At 42.8% G+C, this 26183-nt stretch overlaps 1 protein-coding gene across 1 annotated transcript; it reads right to left on the bottom strand.

The window, feature by feature from the left end:
• Positions 1-24361: 24361 nt before the first annotated feature.
• Positions 24362-25950, bottom strand: LOC123491247 (zinc finger protein 135-like). Its single transcript, XM_045221465.1, has one exon. It carries the CDS (start codon positions 25858-25860, stop codon positions 24907-24909), a length of 954 nt encoding a protein of 317 aa, XP_045077400.1. The 5' UTR covers positions 25861-25950; the 3' UTR covers positions 24362-24906.
• Between the last annotated feature and the right edge of the window lie 233 nt (positions 25951-26183).

Genomic DNA, 26183 nt, shown 5'->3' with positions numbered 1-26183 from the left:
AGAAACCATTTAAGTTGGAGGTGGATGCCAGTTCAGTGGGTGCAGGTGCTGTACTATTACAGGAACACGATGGTCTAGATCACGCAGTTTGTTACTTCTCTCGCAAATTCAACAGCTGTCAGTCCCGTTATTCCACTATCGAACAGGAGACTCTGGCGCTGTTGTTTGCCCTACAATTCTTTGAGGTTTATGTTGGTTCCAGTGTGTTTGTTGCCTGTTGCCAACCCATTAACTTTTTTGAGCCGCATGTGTAACCACAACCAACGTCTTATGCGTTGGTTATACAGGGTTATAATTTAGAATTTCAGCATATAAAGGGTGCAGAAAACGTGGTTGCGGATGCTCTATCCCATGCCTAGTTCAGAAAATACTAAAACGAGGCGTTGACAACTAGGGGGGATGTGTTGTAAGTATTTGGTATTATAAAAAAAATAGATATGTATGTGTAAGATTGTTATTATAAACCCAGGGGTTTACTCTTTTTGGGGGGGGGCGTGTTACGTGTGACGTATTTTTCTTTCTCCCCATTTTCCTTTGTAGTGTGTTCTGGGCATTACAGGTGTGCTGAGTTGCGGCTGACGATGGTGGGCGTGGCTTCGGTCCGCAGCCCTGGCAGCTGTAGCTGATTGATGAGAGTATACCTGTTTGCTGTGTGAGCTCGAAGAAAGGGGGGGAGAGGACACTTGTTGTTTGGCTGTGTTAATTTATCTTTGTTTGTTTTCCAGCCTGTCCTCCTGATGTACTCCACCCTACCTAGGTCCTGGAGAAGGGAAAGGTAGATCTGCCCATGGGTGTACATTCCCACGTAGATAACCCATTGTTTTACACACTAGGTTAGCCGGGCGGGTGTCAGCCCTGTATTTTTTGGTAAACAGGCAGGAAAGTGGGTTAGGGTTAGAGCGTGATAGGAAGGTTTAGGTGTGTAGAAGAGGAGGGACCTTTTGTTTATTTTCATTAATTAGACCCCGTTCCCAAATATTCCCTTCGCTTACCTTCCCTGGTTTATTTGATTGATTTGTTGTTTCTTTATGGGTGTTGTTTATATTGTTTAAGTACATTACTAAACGTCCCCCGAGGGCTAACCTTGAGATCTGGTTGTTGTCTGGTTATTTTAGTTCATTACACCCCACCTTTCTTCCCCAGCCATCTAGTTTACCTTGTATGAGCAGGCAAAGGCATTTACTTCTCCTCCTCAGACGAACTACACCCGAGGGGAGAACATAACTATATATATATATATATATACACACATACATACATACATACATACATACATACAGTGGGGAGAACAAGTATTTGATACACTGCCGATTTTGCAGGTTTTCCTACTTACAAAGCATGTAGAGGTCTGTCATTTTTATCATAGGTAGACTTCAACTGTGAGAGACGGAATCTAAGAAAAATCCTGAAAATCACATTGTATGATTTTTAAGTAATTCATTTGCATTTTATTGCATGACATAAGTATTTGATACATCAGAAGAGCAGAACTTTATATTTGGTACAGAAACCTTTGTTTGCAATTACAGAGATCATACGTTTCCTGTAGGTCTTGACCAGGTTTGCACACACTGCAGCAGGGATTTTGGCCCACTCCTCCATACAGACTTTCTCCAGATCCTTCAGGTTTCGGGGCTGTCGCTGGGCAATACGGACTTTCAGCTCCCTCCAAAGATTTTCTATTGGGTTCAGGTCTGGAGACTGGCTAGGCCACTCCAGGACCTTGAGATGCTTCTTACGGAGCCACTCCTTAGTTGCCCTGGCTGTGTGTTTCGGGCCATTATCATGCTGGAAGACCCAGCCACGACCCATCTTCAATGCTCTTACTGAGGGAAGGAGGTTGTTGGCCAAGATCTCGCGATACATGGCCCCATGCATCCTCCCCTCAATATGGTGCAGTCATCCTGTCCCCTTTGCAGAAAAGCATCCCCAAAGAATGATGTTTCCACCTCCATGCTTCACGGTTGGGATGGTGTTCTTGGGGTTGTACTCATCCTTCTTCCTCCAAACACAGCGAGTGGAGTTTAGACCAAAAAGCTATATTTTTGTCTCATCAGACCACATGACCTTCTCCCATTCCTCCTCTGGATCATCCAGATGGTCATTGGCAAACTTCAGACGGGCCTGGACATGCGCTGGCTTGAGCAGGGGGACCTTGCGTGCGCTGCAGGATTTTAATCCATGATGGCGTAGTGTGTTACTAATGGTTTTCTTTGAGACTGTGGTCCCAGCTCTCTTCAGGTCATTGACCAGGTCCTGCCGTGTAGTTCTGGGCTGATCCCTCACCTTCCTCATGATCATTGATGCCCCACGAGGTGAGATCTTGCATGGAGCCCCAGACCGAGGGTGATTGACCGTCATCTTGAACTTCTTCCATTTTCTAATAATTGCGCCAACAGTTGTTGCCTTCTCACCAAGCTGCTTGCCTATTGTCCTGTAGCCAATCCCAGCCTTGTGCAGGTCTACAATTTTATCCCTGATGTCTTTACACAGCTCTCTGGTCTTGGCCATTGTGGAGATGTTGGAGTCTGTTTGATTGAGTGTGTGGACAGGTGTCTTTTATACAGGTAACGAGTTCAAACAGGTGCAGTTAATACAGGTAATGAGTGGAGAACAGGAGGGCTTCTTAAAGAAAAACTAACAGGTCTGTGAGAGCCGGAATTCTTACTGGTTGGTAGGTGATCAAATACTTATGTCATGCAATAAAATGCAAATTAATTACTTAAAAATCATACAATGTGATTTTCTGGATTTTTGTTTTAGATTCCGTCTCTCACAGTTGAAGTGTACCTATGATAAAAAATTACAGACTTCTACATGCTTTGTAAGTAGGAAAACCTGCAAAATCGGCAGTGTATCAAATACTTGTTCTCCCCACTGTATATATATATATATAATATACACTGCTCAAAAAAATAAAGGGAACACTTAAACAACACAATGTAACTCCAAGTCAATCACACTTCTGTGAAATCAAACTGTCCACTTAGGAAGCAACACTGATTGACAATACATTTCACATACTGTTGTGCAAATGGAATAGACAACAGGTGGAAATTATAGGCATATGCAAGACACCCCCAATAAATGACTGGTTTTGTAGGTGGTGACCAAAGACCACTTCTCAGTTCCTATGCTTCCTGGCTGATGTTTTGGTCACTTTTGAATGCTGGCGGTGCTTTCACTCTAGTGGTAGCATGAGACGGAGTCTACAACCCACACAAGTGGCTCAGGTAGTGCAGCTCATCCAGGATGGCACATCAATGCGAGCTGTGGCAAGAAGGTTTGCTGTGTCTGTCAGCGTAGTGTCCAGAGCATGGAGGCGCTACCAGGAGACAGGCCAGTACATCAGGAGACGTGGAGGAGGCCGTAGGAGGGCAACAACCCAGTAGCAGGACTGCTACCTCCGCCGTTGTGCAAGGAGGAGCACTGCCAGAGCCCTACAAAATGACCTCCAGCAGGCCACAAATGTGCATGTGTCTGCTCAAACGGTCAGAAACAGACTCCATGAGGGTGGTATGAGGGCCCGACGTCCACAGGTGGGGGTTGTGCTTACAGGCCAACACCGTGCAGGACGTTTGGCATTTGCCAGAGAACACCAAGATTGGCAAATTCGCCACTGGCGCCCTGTGCTCTTCACAGATGAAAGCAGGTTCACACTGAGCACATGTGACAGACGTGACAGAGTCTGGAGACGCCGTGGAGAACGTTCTGCTGCCTGCAACATCCTCCAGCATGACCGGTTTGGCGGTGGGTCAGTCATGGTGTGGGGTGGCATTTCTTTGGGGGGCCGCACAGCCCTCCATGTGCTCGCCAGAGGTAGCCTGACTGCCATTAGGTACCGAGATGAGATCCTCAGACCCCTTGTGAGACCATATGCTGGTGTGGTTGGCCCTGGGTTCCTCCTAATGCAAGACAATGCTAGACCTCATGTGGCTGGAGTGTGTCAGCAGTTCCTGCAAGAGGAAGGCATTGATGCTATGGACTGGCCCGCCCGTTCCCCACACCTGAATCCAATTGAGCACATCATGTCTCGCTCCATCCACCAACGCCACGTTGCACCACAGACTGTCCAGGAGTTGGCGCCACCTCATCAGGAGCATTGTAGGGAGGCCATACAGGCACGTGGAGGCCACACACACTACTGAGCCTCATGTTGACTTGTTTTAAGGACATTACATCAAAGTTGGATCAGCCTGTAGTGTGGTTTTCCACTTTAATTTTGAGGGTGACTCCAAATCCAGACCTCCATGGGTTGATACATTTGATTTCCATTGATAATTTTTGTGTGATTTTGTTGTCAGCACATTCAACTATGTAAAGAAAAAAATATTTAATAAGATTATTTCATTCATTCAGACCTAGGATGTGTTATTTTAGTGTTCCCTTTATTTTGTTGAGCAGTGTATTATTTTTTTAAATCTCAAAACATCTTATAACTCTTCTGCAGTAAAATATTGTACACCCAGGTACTTCTCAGCAGCAGCCACCTACACTCATTGAAAACCCACTACCCCATTCCACTACTTTGACCCGACCTGCTCCTCCACCATCCCAATGGCCTGGGAGGACAGGACACCACCACTCAAAACACCCTGTAACTCTTCTGAAGTCAAATCTCATACACCCAAATCTATTTTCTGTGATTTACATTCCATTTCAAATCTAATAATTATTACATTAACCATTGTTACAAGACAGAGTATGAACAGTTCTTGCCATTAACATCATGGATATTATTACCCAATGTATCATTGATTAGTTTTATGAGCACACACACACACACACACACAGGTTCACAATAACATCTTCTATAATAACATTTATCCATTTAATCTACGAACATTGTTCTTACTTGATGAAATAAAATCTCCATCTCCCTCCTCGTTTCCCCCTCTCGAAGTTCCACTCTGTCCTGGTGTTTTCCTGCAGTCGACCAGCCACGAAGACGCCTTCTTCAGACCCAGCAGTAAGGCGCTACCGGGAGAGTTGCGACCCGGGGACTCTGGCAGCGTGGAGGGGGATGGGCTAGCTCTGTCCTGTTGACCGCAGAAAGTATTGTACATAGAATATCATTAGACCAAATGTATATATATATATATATATATATATATATTTTATTACCCCCTTTTTCTCCCCAATTTTGTGATATCCAACTGTGATATCTTGTCCCATCACTGCAACTCCAGTACGGACTCGGGAGAGGCAAAGGTCGAGGCCCCATTTTCCTTTTATTTTTTAGTTACGGATAGCCAGGGGCATACTCCAACACTCAGACATAATTTACAAACGAAGCATGTGTTTAGTGAGTCCGCTAGATCAGAGGCAGTAGAGATGACCAGGGATGTTCTCTTGATAAGTGTGTGAATTAGACCATTTTCCTGTCCTGCTAAGCATTCGAAATGTAACGAGTCCTTTTGGTGACAGGGAAAACATATGGAGTAAAAACGACATCACTTTCTTTAGGAATGTAGTTTAGTAAAAGTAGTCAAATATAAAAAGTAAATGAATGCCCTTTCCCACCTGGACAAAAGGAACACCTATTTGAGAATGCTGTTCATTGACTACAGTTCAGCATTCAACACCATAGTGCCCACAAAGCTCATCACTAAGATAAGGACCCTGGGACTAAACACGTCCCTCTGCAACTGGATCCTGGACTTCCTGACGGGCCTCCCCAAGGTGGTAAGGGTAGACAACAACACATCTGCCACACTGATCCTCAACACAGGGGCCCCTCAGGGGTGCGTGCTTAGTCCCCTCCTGTACTCCCCGTGGCCAAGCACGACTCCAACACCATCATTAAGTTTGCTGACAACACAACAGTGGTAGGCCTGATCACTGAGAACAATGAGACAGCCTATAGTGAGGAGGTCAGAGACCTGGCAGTGTGGTGCCAGGACAACAACCTCTCCCTCAATGTAAGCAAGACAAAGGAGCTGATGGTGGACTACAGGAAAAGGAGGGCCAAACAGACCCCCATTAACATTGATGGGGCTGTAATGGAGTGGGTCGAGAGTTTCAAGTTCCTTGGTGTCCACATCACCAACAAACTATCATGGTCAAACCGCACCAGGACAGTCGTGAAGAGGGCACGACAACACCTTTTCCCCCTCAGGAGACTGAAAAGATTTGGCATGGGTCCCCAGATCCTCAGAAAGTTATACAGCTGCACCATCGAGCGCATCCTGACCGGTTGCATCACCGCCTGGTATGGCAACTGCTCGGCATCCGACCGTAAGGCGCTAGAAAGGGCAGTGGGTACGGCCCAGTACATCACTGGAACCAAGCTTCCTGCCATCCAGGACCTACAGTGGGGAGAACAAGTATTTGATACACTGCCGATTTTGCAGGTTTTCCTACTTACAAAGCATGTAGAGGTCTGTAATTTTTATCATAGGTACACTTCAACTGTGAGAGACGTAAAACAAAAATCCAGAAAATCACATTGTATGATTTTTAAGTAATTAATTTGCATTTTATTGCATGACATAAGTATTTGATACATCAGAAAAGCAGAACTTAATATTTGGTACAGAAACCTTTGTTTGCAATTACAGAGATCATACGTTTCCTGTAAGTCTTGACCAGGTTTGCACACACTGCAGCAGGGATTTTGGCCCACTCCTCCATACAGACCTTCTCCAGATCCTTCAGGTTTCGGGGCTGTCGATGGGAAAAACAGACTTTCAGCTCCCTCCAAAGATTTTCTATTGGGTTCAGGTCTGGAGACTGGCTAGGCCACACCAGGACCTTGAGATGCTTCTTACGGAGCCACTCCTTAGTTGCCCTGGCTGTGTGTTTCGGGTCGTTGTCATGCTGGAAGACCCAGCCACGACTCATCTTCAATGCTCTTACTGAGGGAAGGTGGTTGTTGGCCAAGATCTCGCGATACATGGCCCCATCCATCCTCCCCTCAATACGGTGCAGTCGTCCTGTCTCCTTTGCAGAAAAGCATCCCCAAAGAATGATGTTTCCACCTCCATGCTTCACGGTTGAGATGGTGTTCTTGGGGTTGTACTCATCCTTCTTCTTCCTCCAAACACGCCGAGTGAAGTTTAGATCAAAAGGCTCTATTTTTGTCTCATCAGACCACACGACCTTCTCCCATTCCTCCTCTGGATCATCCAGATGGTCATTGGCAAACTTCAGACGGGCCTGGACATGCGCTGGCTTGAGCAGGGGGACCTTGCGTGCGCTGCAGGATTTTAATCCATGACGGCGTAGTGTGTTACTAATGGTTTTCTTTGCGACTGTGGTCCCAGCTCTGTTCAGGTCATTGACCAGGTCCTGCCATGTAGTTCTGGGCTGATCCCTCACCTTCCTCATGATCATTGATGCCCCACGAGGTGAGATCTTGCATGGAGCCCCAGACCGAGGGTGATTGACCGTAATCTTGAACTTCTTACATTTTCTAATAATTGCGCCAACAGTTGTTGCCTTCCACCAAGCTGCTTGCCTATTGTCCTGTAGCCCATCCCAGCCTTGTGCAGGTCTACAATTTTATCCCTGTCCTTACACAGCTCTCTGGTCTTGGCCATTGTGGAGATGTTGGAGTCTGTTTGATTGAGTGTGTGGACAGGTGAAATACTTATGTCATGCAATAAAATGCAAATTAATTACTTAAAAATCATACAATGTGATTTTCTGGATTTTTGTTTTAGATTCCGTCTCTCACAGTTGAAGTGTACCTATGATAAAAATTACAGACCTCTACATGCTTTGTAAGTAGGTAAACCTGCAAAATTGGCAGTGTATCAAATACTTGTTCTCCCCACTGTATATACTAGGCGGTGTCAGAGGAAGGCCCAAAAAAATGTCCAAGACTCCAGTTACCCAAGACATACTGTTCTCTCTACTACCGCACGGCAAGCGGTACCAGAGTGCCAAGTCTAGGTCCAAAAGGCTCCTTAACAGCTTTTACCCTAAAGCCATAAGAATGCTGAACAATGAATGAAATGGCCACCCGGACTACTTACATTGACACACCCCCTCTTTGTTTTTCACACTGATGCTACTCGCTGTTTATTATCTGTGCATAGTCACTTTACCCCAATCTACATGTACAAATTACCTCGACTAACCTGTACCCCCGCACATTTTCTCTGTACCAGTACGCCCTGTATATAGCCTCGTTATTGTTATTTTATTGTGTTACTTTTTATTAAAATGTTTTACTTTAGTTTATTTAGTCAATATTTTCTTAACTCTTATTTCTTGAACTGCATTGTTGGTTAAGGGCTTTTAAGTAAGCATTTCACGTAAGGTCTACAACTGTTGTATTCGGCACATGTGACAAATACTATTAGATTGTATTTGTATTATTCATGCATTGTATCTCTAGGTGCCTTATTTAAATAAGTGCTTTCATCAAGAGGCACATGCACATCATTCTAGAGCAGAGTGCATTGTTTAAAGAGGTCACCATGGAGATGAGGATGGATACATTCTCTAATCATTGTTTCAGAGACCTTGCCATCACTTCTCCTGTAAATGTAACAAGAGACTCAGGAAAAAATAAATTCAAAAAGAAATAGCTAAGAGAATCCCCAGAGACTCTGAAGACAGACTTCATCCTAAAAGCTAAACAAGGAAATAAAAGGAGACCTTCTGTTCTACACAGATGATACTAATGCTTGGCACACAGCTCTCCACAAGACCAACATGATGGTCCTAATGCTTGGCACACAGCTCTCCACAAGACCAACATGATGGTCCTAATGCTTGGCACACAGCTCTCCACAAGACCAACATGATGATCCAAATGCTTGGCACACAGCTCTGCACAAGACCAACATGATGGTCCTAATGCTTGGCACAGCTCTCCACAAGACCAACATGATTATCCTAATGCTTGGCACACAGCTCTCCACAAGAACAACATGATGGTCCTAATGCTTGGCACACAGCTCTCCACAGTGAACTTAATGTCATAAAACAGAACAATAAGGCAACTGTACATTGATTCCACGCCCAAAGTTAACATTAATATTTATAATTACGGCACAGTGATTATTCAAAGTTCGGAGGCCAGTCTGGATCAATTTGTCCACTACTTCGACCAAATAAAACCTTGTTGCTGAACTTACAACCTCTCCACTGTCACTACCTAGGACAGCCTCCATTCCCTCTGTACCCCAGCATGTAGTCCCCAGAGTCCCTCCCTCACCTGCAGCAGACACAGCCCTGAGCATGCCTCTCTCACACGTGACACCTGCGTACACCTGTAGACCTGTACAGAGAGAGTCCCCACCTTCACCAGGACGTTAAAGGATGTTGCTGAGGGAGGCCAGTCACCAACTCCCTGAGACAAATCAGACACTCCTTTAGACCTGCATCTGGAGGCGCCTCACAGAGACTGGAGAACAGCCAGCAACACTGCCCCCCACACCACTTCTCTCCCAGGAACTGCATGCAGATACATTGCGCTATGCCCAAGCCGTACTCAGTCAGAGGCCCCATGCAGAGTTCGGAGCATTGCAGGCCACACTGCCCTCCTCACCACCCTCCTCAATTCCCCCCACAACCTCCCTCCCAGGCTACCTTAACGACTCCCATCCCCAGGACAGGCCTGGGATACTCCTGCCCCCCATGGCAGCCACACCAAGGCCTCCTGTGCACACCCAGAATGGAGCATTGGCAGGCACTCCGATCCCCTGCAGCAGTTCCACTCCTTTGGCGGGATCTTCATCCGGGTAGACTGAGCTCTCCAACACTGCTCTCCCAGTTCCCGTCCCAGCCCCTGCATCCAGCGACTTGAGGGGGGATCTGTCAAATGCTCAGTCTACCTTTTATGTCCTCGGAGTTGGACATTTTAAGGGGTTTGAATCTGGATTGGCCTCAGATCAATATAAGTATTTGCATGTAGTTTCATCTGACTCAATTGATCTCAAAACCCACACGGCTAAATGTGAAAAACCCTGTCAACTCCCCATTGATTAATTTAATTCTTACTAATAATCCCCATAAATATTTGTCTAGTGGAGTATTTGCATATGATCTCAGTGATCATTGTCTCATAGTGTGTATTAAAGATACCAAACAGCAAAATACTAATCCTCGTTTAATTAAGATACATTTTTGAAAGATCTCTCCTCAATGGTTTTTACATGACATGTTCTCCTCTGATTTAGCCACCATCTCCTGTATTCCGGATCCTGAGTTGGCTCCAGAACATTTATCCTCCATATTTACTACTCTGGCAGATAAACACACCCCTTTTAAACAATTCAGAGTCAAAGATACAGTGCCTTTGGAAAGTATTCAGACCCCTTGACTTTTTCCACATTTTGTTAGGTTACAGCCTTATTCTAAAATTGATTTAAAAACGAAATAATGTCCTCAATCTACACACAACAACCCATAATGACAAAGCAAAACCAGAATATTTATTTACATAAGTATTCAGACCCTTTGCCATGAGACTCGAAATTGAGCTCAGGTGCATCCTGTTTCCATTGAATATCCTTGAGATGTTTCTACAACTTGATTGTGGTCCACCTGTGGTAAATTCAATTGATCGGACATGATTTGGAAAGGCACACACCTGTCTATATAAGGTCCCACAGTTGACAGTGCATGTCAGAGCAAAAACCAAGCCATGAGGTCGAAGGAATTGTCCATAGAGCTCCGAGCCAGGATTGTGTCAAGGCACAGATCTGGGGAAGGGTACCAAAACATTTCTGCAGCATTGAAGGTCCCCAAGAACAGAGTTGCCTCCATCATTCTTAAATGGAAGAAGATTGAAACCACCAAGACACTTCCACCAAGAACTCAATGGACACTCTAACAGAGCTCCAGAGCTCCTCTGTGGAGATGGGAGAACCTTCCAGAAGGACAAACATATTTGCAGCGCACCAGCGAAGTGGAGGTGTTGTTTACTACCTTCACCATCTGTGGGCGGCCCGTCAGGAAGTCCAGGACCGAGTTGCCCTGGACAGGGTTCAGACCAAGGGCCTTGAGCTTAAAGATGAGATTGGAGGGTTCTATGGTGTTGAATGCTGAGCTATGGTCCATGAACAGCATTCTTACATAGGTATTCCTCTTGTCCAGATGGGATAGGCCAGTGAGCAGTGGGATGGTGATTGCATTGTCTTTGGCACTATTGGGGCGGTAAGCAAATTGAAGTGAGGTCTAGGGTGTGAGGTAAGGCAGAGGTGATATGATCCTTGACTACTCTCTCAAAGCACTTCATGATGACAGAAGTTAGTGCTACGGGGCAATAATAATTTAGTTTAGTTACCTTTACTTTACTGGGTACAGGAACAATGGTGGACATCTTGAAGCATGTGGGGACAGCAGACTGGGATAGGGAGAGATTGAATATGTCGTCGGTGGGCTCTCTATACTGATATTTTGCTTGTTTGATTGCCTTGAGGGAATAAATACACTGTTTGTATTTGGCCATATTCCCAGACCCCTTGCCATGGTTAAATGCGGCGGTTCGCGCTTTCAGTTTTGTGCGAATGCTGCCATCTATCCACGGTTTCTGGTTACGGTTTCTGGTTAGGGTTGCTGGTGACTCTCAGATCCACCTCTACGCAGACGACACCATTTTGTATACATCTGGCCCTTCATTGGACACTGTGTTAACAAACATCCAAACGAGCTTCAATGCCATACAACACTCCTTCCGTGGCCTCCAACTGCTCTTAAACGTTAGTAAAACTAAATGCATGCTCTTTAATCGAACGCTGCTTGCACCCGCCTGCTCGACTAGAATCACTACTCTCGGCGGCTCTGACTTAGAATATGTGGACAACTACAAATACCTAGGTGTCTGGTTAGACTGTAAACTCTCCTTCCAGACTCACATTAAGCATCTCCAATCCAAAGTTATATCTAGAATCGGCTTCCTATTTCGCAACAAAGCCTCCTTCACTCATGCTGCTAAACATGGCCTCGTAAAACTGACTATCCTACCGATCCTTGACTTCGGTGATGTCATTTACAAAATAGCTTCCAACACTCTACTCAGCAAATTGGATGTAGTCTATTACATTGCTATCCGTTTTGTCACCAAAGCCCCATATACTACCCACCATTGTGACCTGTACGCTCTCGTTGGCTGGCCCTCACTACATATTCGTCGCCAAACCCACTGGCTCCAGGTCATCTATAAATCCCTTCTAGGCAAATCCCCGCCTTATCTTAGCTCATTGGTCACCATAGCAACACCCACCCGTAGTATGCATTCCAGCAGGTATATCTCACTGGTCATCCCCAAAGCCAACACCTCCTTTGGGTCGCCATTCCTTCCAATTCTCTGCTGCAAATGACTGGAACGAACTGCAAAAATCTCTGAAGCTGGAGACACTTATCTCCCTCACCATCTTTAAGCATCAGTTGTCAGAGCCGCTTACTGATCACTGCAGCCCATCTGTAATTAGCCCACCCCACTACCTCATCCCCATATTGTTATTTAGATTGTTATTTATTTTGCTAATTTGCACCCCAGTATCTCTATTTGCACATCATCTTCTGCACATCTATCACTCCAGTGTTAATACTAAATTATAATTGTAATTATTTTGCACTATGGCCTATTTATTGCCTTACCTCCATAACTTACTACATTTGCACACATTATATATTGATTTTTCTATTGTGTTATTGACTGTACGTTTTGTTTATTCCATATGTAACTCTGCGTTGTTGTTTTTTCCGCACTGCTTTGCTTTATCTTGGCCAGGTCGCAGTTGTAAATGAGAACTTGTTCTCAACTGGCTTACCTGGTTAAATAAAGGTGGAAAAAAAATTATAAAACAAAAAAGACGACCACTCCGAATACCTCTTCTCCGCCCGGCGGTGTTTTGGATCAGCCTCTGGAATTAGTTCAATTGCCCTGGTGGGTACGTACAAAGGATCCGATTCGGGAAAGTCGTATTCCTGGTCATAATGCTGGTAATGCTGGTGAGTTAGCGCCGCTCTGATATCCAAAAGTTCTTCCCGGCTGAATTTAATAACACAAAACATTTCCGGGGCTAATAAGGTAAAACAAATACTGCAAAGTTGACTAGTAGCTAGGAGCATGGCCACCCTATCAGCGCCATCTTGAGCAGAATGTTTTTTGGTTAGTTACTACATGATTCCATATGTGTTATTTCATAGTTTTGATATCTTCACTATTATTCTACAATGTAGAAAAAAGTACAAATTTAAAAAAAACCTGGAATGAGTAGGTGTGTCCATACTTTTGACTGGTACTGCATTTTGAACATAAGCTTGTCGCCTGCTTTCCCGCAATTGGGACAACGACTCCCATTGTTAGGGCGGAGACATGAGCATCTCATCATTATATATAGATCTCTGGTGTAAAGGTGCACAGCACAGAAGGAGCGAACGAGATGAGACCAAAAAGACAACATGAGAACAAGCGGAAATAAACGCTCATTAAAAATGAAAATAACTTGATTCTGTGATACAGGCATTTGGAATATCGCGCAAAAACATAATAAGATATATCACCCAGCCCCAATCTACTGATGATGTTAAATCAGGTTCCCTGCACATTAGGAAAGGTGTCCCCGCAATGGTTGATTCTGGGTGCTTTACTTCTTACTGTTTAAATTAACAATATTGACTTATCTGTAAAAAACTGTAACCTGCACTTGTATGCTGATGATGCTGTTGTGTATGCTGTTGACCAGGCTCTACCTGAACTACAGTGTACCTTCATTATATTACAGAAAAACTTTGACCTGAAATTAGTATTGAATGCAGATTAAATTATTCTCTAGAGTGCATAAAAATAACTGATGATTTAAGCATATGTACTTTGGATGGTGTCCATATTGATCGTGTCCCTGCTTACAGATATCTAGACATCTGGATAGATGAAAAGCTGTCTTTTAAAAAGCATATTAATGAGTTAGTTAAGAAGCTGAGAATAAAAATGGGCATCTTCTATAGAAATAGGTCCTGCCTTGCGCTAAATAGTAGAAAGCAGATTATTCAGTCAACGTTCCTATCGGTCCAAGACTATGGCGACATCTATATGAACGCAGCTGCCACTTCATTAAAGGCGTTAGATGCAATTTATTATAGCGCACTGCGCTTTAATACGGGTGACAATCTTAGTACTCATCACTGCATTCTCTACCAGAAAATTGGTTGGCATTCTGGTCTCTACTGAGTTAGGTAAATCAGCTTTTAGTACTCTTGCACCTTATTTGTGGACCAATCTTCAAAATGTTCTTAAATTTGATGTTTTGGTGCCTATAGGGCAATTCAAAAAGCTGATTGAGGACCTTATTACTGATGATCTTTTTTTGTTTTTTATGAGCATGTTATTAATTCTGCTTGCATTTCTATTGATGTGTGTATTTTCTGTAATTTATGTAATTCAGGGCTCATCTGTACAAGAGACCTTGGTCTCAGTAGGATTCCCTGATAAAATAAAGGTTAAAATTCTGAAGTGTGCAATCGTTCACTACTTTCCACAAATGTACTTTTTTTTTTTCAATCACTTCGGCACATTTTTCAAATGGAAGGGTTATTTTTTATTTTTTTACTCTTAGTACAAATGTCAAAACTGATAACACTTGTAATGCCCCCTGTATTATGTTCAGAACATTTGAGTGAACATTCATTAGAATTGAACACATCTTTCCCCCGAGTTAATTTTGCTAAACCCAGAATTTCAGTCACACGTAAATTACCACCCAAGTACTTCAGCAGCGCATTGTACACTACACCATGATTTCAAACGTTTAGTAGTTCAGTTTTAGCAGTTTGATTAAATGATACTTAAAATGTATTGTTAATAAATGACAGCAAAATCTTTAAAAAAAAAAAATACAATGAAAATGGCCTAAGAGTGTTGAAACGTTTAGATAATCTGTTTAGGTTTGTGCTTAGATATGTGAAAATTTACCAAAAAGATTGAAAAAATGAACAGCATTAGATTGGTGGAGTCATGTGCTAGTGGGAGTATCCACCATATGTTTTATACCAGTCATTTCCTTTCAAACCAGTGAAGAGAAGTTAACAAGTGCACACTTTATAATAATAATAATATGCCATTTAGCAGACGCTTTTATCCAAAGCGACTTACAGTCATGCGTGCATACATTAATTTTTTTTGTGTATGGGTGGTCCCGGGGATCGAACCCACTACCTTGGCGTTACAAGCGACAGGAAGGAAAGATAATGAGGGATTCATTAACATTGTATCTATGCAGAAGTGGAGCTAGTGTGAGGGCCATTGGTGCAACTGTTCCTGCAGATAAAAAAATTAACTATGATGTAGGCCTACCATTATTGAACACTATAAAACATGGCAAAATTGAAATGATTAAATTCAACCCTGGAATTGGTCTAGGTGGTTGTTGCTTATTTTATAAAGCAATGTACCCTACAACTGTCTGTCACTATACCTCCTTGAGGGGACCCCTGGGACTGGTGGATGCACTGCTGGTTGGGGTAGGACCAGGGTCTTCACATACTAAGTTATTTATTAAGTTAAATATTTTAAATTAAGTTAACACACTGCCAAGACTTGAGGTAGGCCTATACAAGAAAAATCCAACAATGACGCATTTTTTTCTACATTTTAAAACAGTCTAATACATTTTTAAGCAGGAATTAAAAAACATTAGGAAACGAAAAAGATTCCAAAGAACAGAATAGCATATTGTGAGTTTAAAGGTAGACTCAGCAATATGACGTAGGCTATATGCACAAAGTAAACAGCATAGTGGGTCAATTTCCGCAATAACCAAGAACGTTGAAGCGCGAGGCTCCAATGTTTTGGTCCCATGGCTATCATGCTGCAACAGCGTGAAGCGTACCCTTGCATATGTGCAGATACTGTGTGTGACTGTGAGAGCGAAGTCTTGCATCTCGCTCATTGCAATATCTGCAGTGCTACTTGTGGCTTCATTTAGCTGAGTCTTCCTTTAATGTAGCATATTTTACAGTCACTATGCAATTTAGTAGACACATATTCCTGTGCCCATATCACAGTTAAGACATCTATTTTATAGTAAAACTATGTTTTAAGTGAAAAGTAGGCATTGGTCTGAAACTGAAAAAGGAACTTTCCATGAGCGCCACAATCCCTCCTCCACCCATGCTCTACCAAGGTTTTCCAGCACACAGCTTTGACCTACTACAGTAGCTATGTTGGTCTATTGTACTTCAAACAATGTTTATGTAGGTTGCTTATGAGTCAAACATTCTCAAACAGCCCAAATAAGACTTAGATGAGGTGCTCCCACACTTTGATTTTTACTGCATACAATGATCCTTCACACACACCACACTAATCCCATACCACTACCTTTTCAAGCTTTTATTTTAAATTATACTGAACAAAACTATAAAAACGTAACATGCAACAATTTCAAAGATTTTAGTTCATATGAGGAAATCATTCAATTGAAATAACTTCATTAGGCCCTAATCTATGGATCTCACATGACAGAGTCCTCTGTAGCTCAATTGGTAGAGCATGGCGCTTGTAACGCAAGGGTAGTGGATTCGATCACCGGGACCACCCATACGTAAAAATGCATGCACGCATGACTGTAAGTCGCTTTTGATAAAAGCGTCTGCTAAATGGCATATTCTATTATAATACAGATATGCATCTGTTGGTTACAGCTACCATAAAACAAAATGGGCCTCAAGATCTCGTTGTAGTATTTTTGTGTATTCAAATTGCCAATCGATAAAATGCAATGGTGTTCGCTGTCCGTAGCTTAGGCCTGCGCATACCATAACCCCACCATGAGGCACTCTGTTCACAATGTTGACATCAGCAAACCGCTCGCCCACACGATATCATACACATGGTCTGCGACTGTGAGGCCTAGTTGGACATACTGCCAAATTCGCTAAATCGACGTTGGAGGCGGCATATGGTAGAGAAATGAACAATCAATTCTCGGCCAACAGCTGCGGTGGACATTCTTGCAGTCAGCATGCCAATTGCACGTTCCCTCAACTTGGAGACATATGTGGCATTGTGTTGTGTGACAGAACTGCACATTTTAGATTCACCTTCTATTGTCCCCAGCTCAAGGTGCACCTGTGTAATGATCATGCTGTTTAATCAGCTTCTTGATATGCCACACCTGTCAGGTGGATGGATTATCTTGCAAAGGAGAAATGCTCACTAACAGGGATGTAAACAAATTTGTGCAAAACATTTGAGAGTGATAAGCTTTTGTGCGTATGGAACATTTCTGGGATTTCTTATTTCAGCTCATGAAACATGGGACCAACACTTTACATGTTGCGTTTATATTTTTGTTCAGTGTACATGAAAGGAAGCTTTGCTTTTATCCTTACAAGACCATCATGATTAATTGATTGAGCGGTTTTGTCTTGTAGTAATGTGGTGCCTGCCTGTATTTCCTTAAACCTTTGTTGTAGCAATACATGTCATTGAGAAAATATATATATTTCATAACATATTTTTTTGCCCCCAACCCTAGCTCCGCACCACTGGAATGGCCGTGCATGACAGTTGTTAACAAATATCCAACAGATGGGCTAGTCCAGCATCCAGATCGGAGCTGTAAATAAAATCAAGCCGGTCAATTGGCAGAGTTGTTAGTTTGGCACTGTTGATCTAAGCAGATTTGGATTAAAATGTCAAGCGGACAGTAGAAGGCACATACTTGAATTTATTCTGGATGTTTGAAACTGGTGAGTTTGTCCTGATTTTCTCACTGCAGTGCACAACGTGCTGTTTACATGTGTATTTGCAAAAATGCAATTAAAGAAAGTGTCCACCCAATCACCAGTGAAAGTTGCACCCCTGGTTTTTGTAATCTTTTAGCTGTCACTGTAGTAGACTAAGCATAGGTGATTAGATGATGATGAAGTTGAAATGGTGCTTGAATAGTGAAGGCAGCGCCTATTTTCTTTGCAACTTGCGGTAACTCTAAATCAATAGTTGTTTAGAAGGCCGAAAACATTAACTTGCTTGACCATTCTGTAGGTCATGTAACTGCTTGTTACATGCAACATGTTTTGTGACCTCAACCGGACAGATGTTCCTCTCCGGTTTTATGACTGGAAAAAAGTTGTGGTTGAATTTATTCTGCCACTGTCTTCTTGTCTCGGCTGTGTCAAGGCATATGAATTAACAAGTTATAGAACAAAAAACGCAATTATCACAATACATAGGTTGCAATATTGCTATTTTTCTGGCTTGGCTTCCCGGTGATTTTACCCACGCACCCCAACTGCAAGGTGTAGGCTTGGCCTCATTATTTCTCTATGGTTCTGACTTTAGCTGCTCGTTGCCTTGTATCAATCTGTTTGCTTTAGGCTAGTGGCTACTTTGCTGAAGGACAAAATATCCCAAGTGTTTATTACCACCATTGTTTATTTTGTCCAGCTGTTCAAATGGAAGAAGGCATATGGAAGATCAAAGATGATGAAAACAAGGCCTAGACATGTTATACACCACAGTAAGCGTACTGTTAATAAAAGTAAACCAAACTTACCCAATCCATCGTGTATGCTATTCTTTCTTCAGTATTTCTTCAAATAAAAAAACGTGACAGTATATCTGTCGCTAGCCTACACTACAGTTACTTTCTTTGTCACAGCTAAACCAGAGCAATCAAACGTCATCTCAATATCGAAACTCGATTTAAGTTGTGACAAATAAAACGTCTAATGTTGGCTAATCGTACTTCAGAAAGATCCTGGATAAGATTTTACCTGATCTATTAGTCAATAAAACGTTCAACACCCTATTCACCAAGAATCCTGATATCTGTTATCGTCTACCTCTACCAGAGAGCCACTTGGAACAACATCCTCGTCGAGAGTCCAGATAATAATCATTTACAGAGGCCTAGCAAGGGTAGTCTATAAAATACCAGACTGATTACAGCAGCACTATTCGTGCAGCGAAGCAGTAAACCCCGATGTATGATTTATTCAGCTTCACCGAACAGAGCAGACTGAAGGAAGTGGGCTTTTCTTCTTTGGTATTATGGCTATCCGCAAACAATTGTTTTAGCTGCAATGCACCACCTAGTGAATTGGCTGTGTGTAAGCCTACTATTCTGTAGTATTAATTCATTACACTTTGTGAAAAACCAACTAACCCTTCACCCATTAAAACCTCATAATTATTCCACTACTTTGGCCCTCTGATCCTACACCAGGCCAGCAGCCCGAGAGGACTGGATATTATCATTCAAAACACCTTGTAACTCTGCAGTAAAATATTGTACACCCAAGTACTTCTCTGCAGCTGCCACCACAACATTTATCCACTGTGATTTACGTTCTATTCCTGCTGGTCAGTTGACAACCATGGCATGTTATTCTTATCACTCTCTGTTGACCTCGGCCTAATCACAGGGATCCTCTCAGGATCCCTCACCCTGGAGCCATCTTCCTCTAATACTCTCTTCACTGCCTCAGCATATGACACCTTCTGCACTACTCTGACCCTGGCAACCTCAACCTGTCTTTCTCTCACCGGACACGTCGGATCTCCAGCACCATGAGTACCCCTACAGTTTACACACACAACCTTTTCCATCAATACTACACATTCCTTTGTCTCAGATCCTCCCACACACTTCTCACATCTAGGAATATACCTGCTACACACTGCTGGAAGGAATTATGAAAAAAATAAATAAAAAATAATGTATGCACTCACTAACTGTAAGTCGCTCTGGATAAGAGCGTCTGGTAAACGACTCAAATGCAAAATGTAAAAATGTAAGTAGTCTACTTCTTCTTCAGTGGGGTTTATCGGCGGTTGGCATCCAACGTTATGGTGCATTACCACCACCTACTGTACTGGAGTGTGGGCCAGAGACAGGGAGAAACTAAATCCTACCTGCCAGCCCTGTTACTCTTAAAAAAGATAACAAAATATTTGAGACTATATCTAATGATGTTCTACTCAATATACTCTTTAAACTAATTTCCTGTATCCCCTTCTCCCTCATACTAGATCTCATCCTCTCTCTTCCCTCTGATACTGCCTACACTGTAGAAATACATGCTCCACGGTCTCTGTTTCCTGACAATAATCACACTTTCCTGTTGGATGCTTTCCTATGACATTTAATGTCTTATTCAACTGGCTGTGGCCCACCCTTAATCTTGTAAAAATAGCCTCCTCTCTTCTGTCCCTTCCTGCCATCCTTCCCTCCCCTCTGTACTTGAAATAAATGCCTTCCCTTATTATCTCTATTCCACTGCTCCTGCCATCTCTGCACCATCACTGTATATATCAGTCTTTTTGCCTATGCCTTGCTCATTGAAACTTCAACATCCCCACTACTGAGTGCCTTTTTAGCCTATCCATCTACTGCCTTGTTCCCCTGCACCCTCACATGGGCTGGGACCCAAGTAAATCTTATCTGTAAACCCATCGGTTTAATCCTGCCATGGGTTTGTAGCACCTCATAAAGCAGGTATTGTCTGCTACTTGAGCTAAAGGACTGGAGACTCATTAACACTGCACATGAATCAGAGCAAATAACTACTCTGTCTTGTTTGACTTCCTTCACCCACTGCAAGGCCAACAGTATGGCCATCAGCTCCGCCGTATATATAGCCAGATGATCTGTAAAACGTGCCTTTAATCAGCTTGGAATATTCCAGAAAAGGATGTCATGGCTTTAGAAGTTTCTGATAGGCTAATTGACATAATTTGAGTCAATTGGAGGTGTGCCTGTGGATGTATTTCAAGGCCTACCTTCAAACTCAGTGCCTCTTTGCTTGACATCATGGGAAAATCAAAAGAAATCAGCCAATGCCTCAGATAAAAATTGTAGACCTCCACAAGTCTGGTTCATCCTTGGGAGCAATTTCAAAACTCCTGAAGGTACCACGTTCATCTGTACAAACCATAGTATGCAAGTATAAACACCATGGGACCATGCAGCCATCATACCGCTCAGGAAGGAGACGCGCTCTCTCTCCTAGAGATGAACGTACTCAATCCCAGAACAACAGCAAAGGACCTTGTGAAGATGCTGGAGGAAACAGGTACAAAGGTATCTATATCCACAGTAAAACAAGTCCTAAATCTACATAACCTGAAAGGCCGCTCAGCAAGGAAGAAGTCACTGCTCCAAAACCGCCATAAAAAAGCCAGACTATGGTTTGCAACTGCACATGGGGACAAAGATCGTACTTTTTGGAGAAATGTCCTCTGGTCTGATGAAACAAAAATAGAACTGTTTGGCCATAATGACCATCGTTATGTTTGGAGGAAAAAAGGGGGTGCTTGCAAGCCGAAGAACACCATCCCAACCGTGAAGCACGGGGGTGGCAGCATCATGCTGTAGGGGTGCTTTGCTGCAGGAGGGACTAGTGCACTTCACAAAATAGATGGCATCATGAGGAAGGAAAATTATGTGGATATATTGAAGCAACATCTCAAGACATCAGTCAGGTAGTTAAAGCTTGGTCGCAAATGGGTCTTCCAAAATGGACAATGACCCCAAGCATACTTCTAAAGTTGTGGCCAAATGGCTTAAGGACAACAAAGTCAAGGTATTGGAGTGGCCATCACAAAGCCCTGACCTCAATCCTATAGAACATTTGTGGGCAGATCTGAAAAAGCCTGTGCGTGCAAGGAGGCCTACAAACCTGACTCAGTTACACCAGCTCTGTCAGGAGGAATGGGCCAAAATTCACACGACTTATTGTGGGAAGCTTGTGGAAGGCTTCCCAAAACGTTTGACCCAAGTTAAACAATTTAAAGGAATTGGTACCTAATACTATCTGAGTGTATGTAAACTTCTGACCCACTGGGAATGTGATGAAAGAAATAAAAGCAGAAAATTAATCATTTTCTCTACTATTATTCTAACATTTCACATTCATAAAATAAAGTGGTGATCCTAACTGACCAAGACAGGGACTTTTAACTAGGATTAAATGTCAGGAATTGTGAAAAACTTAGTTTAAATATATTTGGCTAAGGTGTATGTAAACTTCCAACTTCAACTGTACATGGTCTTCAATGAGGAATGCCCAGCCCCCCACTCCTTCCCCATCAGACAGCCCAACAGATTTAGCACCTTCTTACACTTTCCCACCACTCTCTCAATGTGTTCTGCCCAGGTCAGTCTAGTGTCAAAGTATACCCCAAGGAACCTGAAGGCCCCCACCCTCTCCAGGTTTCTCCCATATGACCTCAAGCATACCTCATCTCCCACCTTCCTCCTGGTAAAGAACACTGTTTAAGTTCTCTACAGAGAACCTGAATCCCCACATTAATGCCCACTGCTCTACCTCATCAATTGCTTCATGTACCTTCCTGACTATGTATGGCACATTTCTTCCCCTCTTCCATGCAAATAACGACCTGCCGGCTGTACATGATTGAGAACAACAGAGGACTAATCACGCACCCCTGTGGTGTACCGTTATCCACCAAGTAGCTGCCTGATAAAGACTTCCCCACCCTCACCTGGATAGACCTTCCAAACAGGAAATCCTTTATTTTACATTTTAGTCATTTAGCAGACGCTCTTATCCAGAGCGACTTACAGTTAGTGCATACATTATTTTATTTTTCATACTGGCCCCCCATGGGAATCGAACCCACAATCCTGGCGTTGCAAACACCATGCTCTACCAACTGAGTTACATCAGGCCGGCATCACCTGCTGGCCATTCCCTCCCCTACCCTGGACGACGCTGGGCCAATTGTGCGCCGCCCCATGAGTCTCCCGGTCGTGGAGCTAGTGGCACAGCTAGCACTGCGATGCAGTGCCTTAGACCACTGCGCCACTTGGGAGTATCCAGTTGTACTTTCTTCCTCCTACCCATCATAATATCAAGCTAGATTTAACAACCCCTCCTTCCACATCATATCAGTCACCTTCTCCACATCAAAAAAAAGACAGCTACAACAGTCTCCTTGTTCACCTGAGCCTTCATGAGCTCTGCTTCGAAGCAGAGCACTGGATCCATAGTTCCCGTACCCTTCCTGAACCCACTCTGATGTGGAAATACTAGCCCTCTGCTCTCCAGGAAGTAAGTTACCCTCTCCGTAATCATATGTTCCATAATCTTATATACATGTGGTGTTAAAGCTATTGGCCGATAGCTTGTTGGCTTCGTTGGATAGGAAGTAGTCAAGGATGGGAGTTTGTGTTAATACAGGAAGTACCGCCCCCACTTACCGTCAACCAATCATGTCAGCCAGAAATCTTTCTGATTGAGAGGGCAATGCAAATCAATTCATAACAATTATGACATGCGTTTTTCTTGATTTTTGTTGTTGTTATTCTGTCTCTCACTGTTCAAATAAACCTACCATTAAAATTATAGACTGATCATGTCTTTGTCAGTGGGCAAACGTACAAAATCAGCAGGGGATCAAATACTTTTTTCCCCTCACTGTACATTTTAGATGTGTGTGTGTATTGTTGTGTATTGTTAGATATTACTGCACTGTTGGAGCTAGGAGCACATGCATTTCTACACCTGCAATAACATCTGCTAAATACAGTACCAATCAAAAGTTTGGACACACCTGCTCATTCAAGGGTTTTTCTTTATTTGTACTATTTTCTACATTGTAGAATAACAGTGAAGACATCAAAACTATAATTTCTTTTTCAACAGGACAATGACCCAAAACACACCTCCAGGGTGTGTAAGGGCTATTTGAACAAGAAGGAGAGTGATGGAGTGCTGCATCAGATGACCTGGCCTCCACAATAACCCATCCTCAAACCAATTGTGATGGTTTGGGATGTGTTGGACCGCAGAGTGAAGGAAAAGCAGCCAACAAGTGCTCAGCATATGTGGGAACTACTTCAAGACTGTTGGAAAAGCATTCCAGGTGAAGCTGGTTGAGAGAATGCCACATGTGCAAAGCTGTCATCAAGGCAAAGGTTGGCTACTTTGAAGAACCTCAAATATATATTTCGATTTGTTTAACACTTTTTTGGTTACTACATGATTCCATGTGTTATTTCATAGTTTATGTCTTCACTATTATTCTACAATATAGAAAATATCAAAAATAAAGAAAAACCCTGGAATGAGTAGGTGTGTCCAAACTTTTGACTGGTACTGTATGTGTATGCAAGCAATACAATTTGATGATTAGAGTGTGTGTTTGTGTGTGAGTAGAAGTGCATAGGTTTGTGTGTGTGGGTTTGCAATTGGTGGTGTGTGGTATGTGCATTAACATTAGTGAAGTAATATAAAAAATTGTTTTAGGTGTTATTACATGATCGGTTGAAGTCATTATGTTAGTTATTCATCCAAAAATGTTACTCACCTGATAATGTAACTTATTACATTAAATGGAAAAGTTGTTACTATAACAATTCAATATTTTATATTACCTGACAAGATATTACATTTACCGGTTTTATTACATTACAAATCTAAAAGTTATTACATTAACCGTTGTTACAAGACACAGTATGCATAGTTCTTGCCTTGACCTCATGGATATTATTATCCAATGTATCATTGATTCGTTTTAGGATCATTTTAATCAATTTAGATCATTATTATAAAAATATCAAATTAAAGTGATAACTTCTTGTTTAGAAGATAATGGATGAATTTATTGATGAATTGAATACATGAATATACACCTATTGTTGAAACATTACTCTACATAATGACATTTAATAATAATAGTATCATGAGTATATGAAAGAAGATACAATTATCAACATCCCCCAACACACACAGGTTCACTATGACATTTTCTATGATAACATTTATCCATTTAGATCACAATGTGTGATATTACATAGACACAGGGGAGACCTGCTCCTAGATTACAGCTGCATATTAGGCTCCACAGAGGTTACCATGGAGATCAGACTAAGTCAACTGTTTAAGAAAGGGAGATGGATATGACTGTTCACTAGATGTTTTCTATTGATCCTTTCTTTAGGGATCTGGAAGGTTTCTCTCTAGTGTGTCTATCTAAGGTTTCTCTCTAGTGTGTGTTCGCTGGTGTGAATTCAGATTCCCTGATTGACTGAAGCTCCTCCCACACTGACCACAGCTATAAGGCTTCTCTCCAGTGTGTGTTCGCAGGTGTCTAGTCAGTTTACCTGAATGATTGAAGCTTTTTCCACACTGATCACAGCTATAAGGCTTCTCTCCTGTGTGTATGCGCAGGTGTATAGTCAGTTGGCCTGAATGATTGAAGCTTTTTCCACACTGATCACAGCTATAAGGCTTCTCTCCTGTGTGTATGCGCTGGTGTTGAGTCAGGGAGTAAGCTACAGCAAAGATCTTCCCACAATGATAACAGCTATAAGGCTTCTCTCCAGTGTGTATGCGCTGGTGTATAGTCAGAGTTACTGATCGAGTAAAGCTCTTCCCACACTGATCACAGCTATAAGGCTTCTCTCCTGTGTGTGTTCGCAGGTGTCTAGTCAGCTGTCCTGAGCAAGCAAAGCTCTTCCCACACTGATCACAGCTATAAGGCTTCTCTCCTGTGTGTGTTCGCAGGTGTATAGTCAGTTGGCCTGACTGATTGAAGCTTTTTCTACACTGATCACAGCTATAAGGCTTCTCTCCAGTGTGTATGCGCAGGTGTCTAGTCAGCTCTCCTGAGCAAGCAAAGCTCTTCCCACACTGATCACAGCTATAAGGCTTCTCTCCTGTGTGTGTTCGCAGGTGTATAGTCAGTTGGCCTGACTGATTGAAGCTTTTTCCACACTGATCACAGCTATAAGGCTTCTCTCCAGTGTGTGTTCGCTGGTGTGAATTCAGGCTCCCTGAATGACTGAAGCTCTTCCCACACTGACCACAGCTATAAGGCTTCTCTCCTGTGTGTATGCGCTTGTGTATATTCAGGAGTGCTGATCGAGAAAAGCTCTTCCCACACTGATCACAGCTATAAGGCTTCTCTCCAGTGTGTGATCGCATGTGTCTAGTCAACTCTCCTGAGCAGGGGCGGTGTGTTCATTAGGGCGATATGGGCGACGCACTGCCAAACGGGAAAAGGAAGGTTTTTTTTTTCTAATCAATTATATCACGGCAACAGTAGTTATCAGTGTTCTAATCTAGACGTCTGATCTGCCACTAAATGTCCAATCAGGCTAAAGTCGTGCTTCAAATGTCCCCGCCCGTTTTGGGGCGATTTCAGTCAGGTTGAAAATCGCCCAGAAGTCTCTCATAGCCTCTAATGTAAAATCAATTTTTTTCAAATATCAGAGCTTTCAATACAATCTCTATGGGTTTCTGAGGGC

The sequence above is a fragment of the Coregonus clupeaformis genome, chromosome 7 (genome assembly GCF_020615455.1).
Source record: "Coregonus clupeaformis isolate EN_2021a chromosome 7, ASM2061545v1, whole genome shotgun sequence".
Classification (NCBI taxonomy): Eukaryota; Metazoa; Chordata; class Actinopteri; order Salmoniformes; family Salmonidae; genus Coregonus; species Coregonus clupeaformis.
Note: the sequence above shows the minus strand (reverse complement) of the source record. Positions and strands in the feature narration are given on the sequence as shown.

What these genes read in the sequence shown, in the direction of transcription:
- LOC123491247 (XM_045221465.1), bottom strand. Translation starts at nt 25,860, where the DNA reads ATGCGATCACACACTGGAGAGAAGCCTTATAGCTGTGATCAGTGTGGG.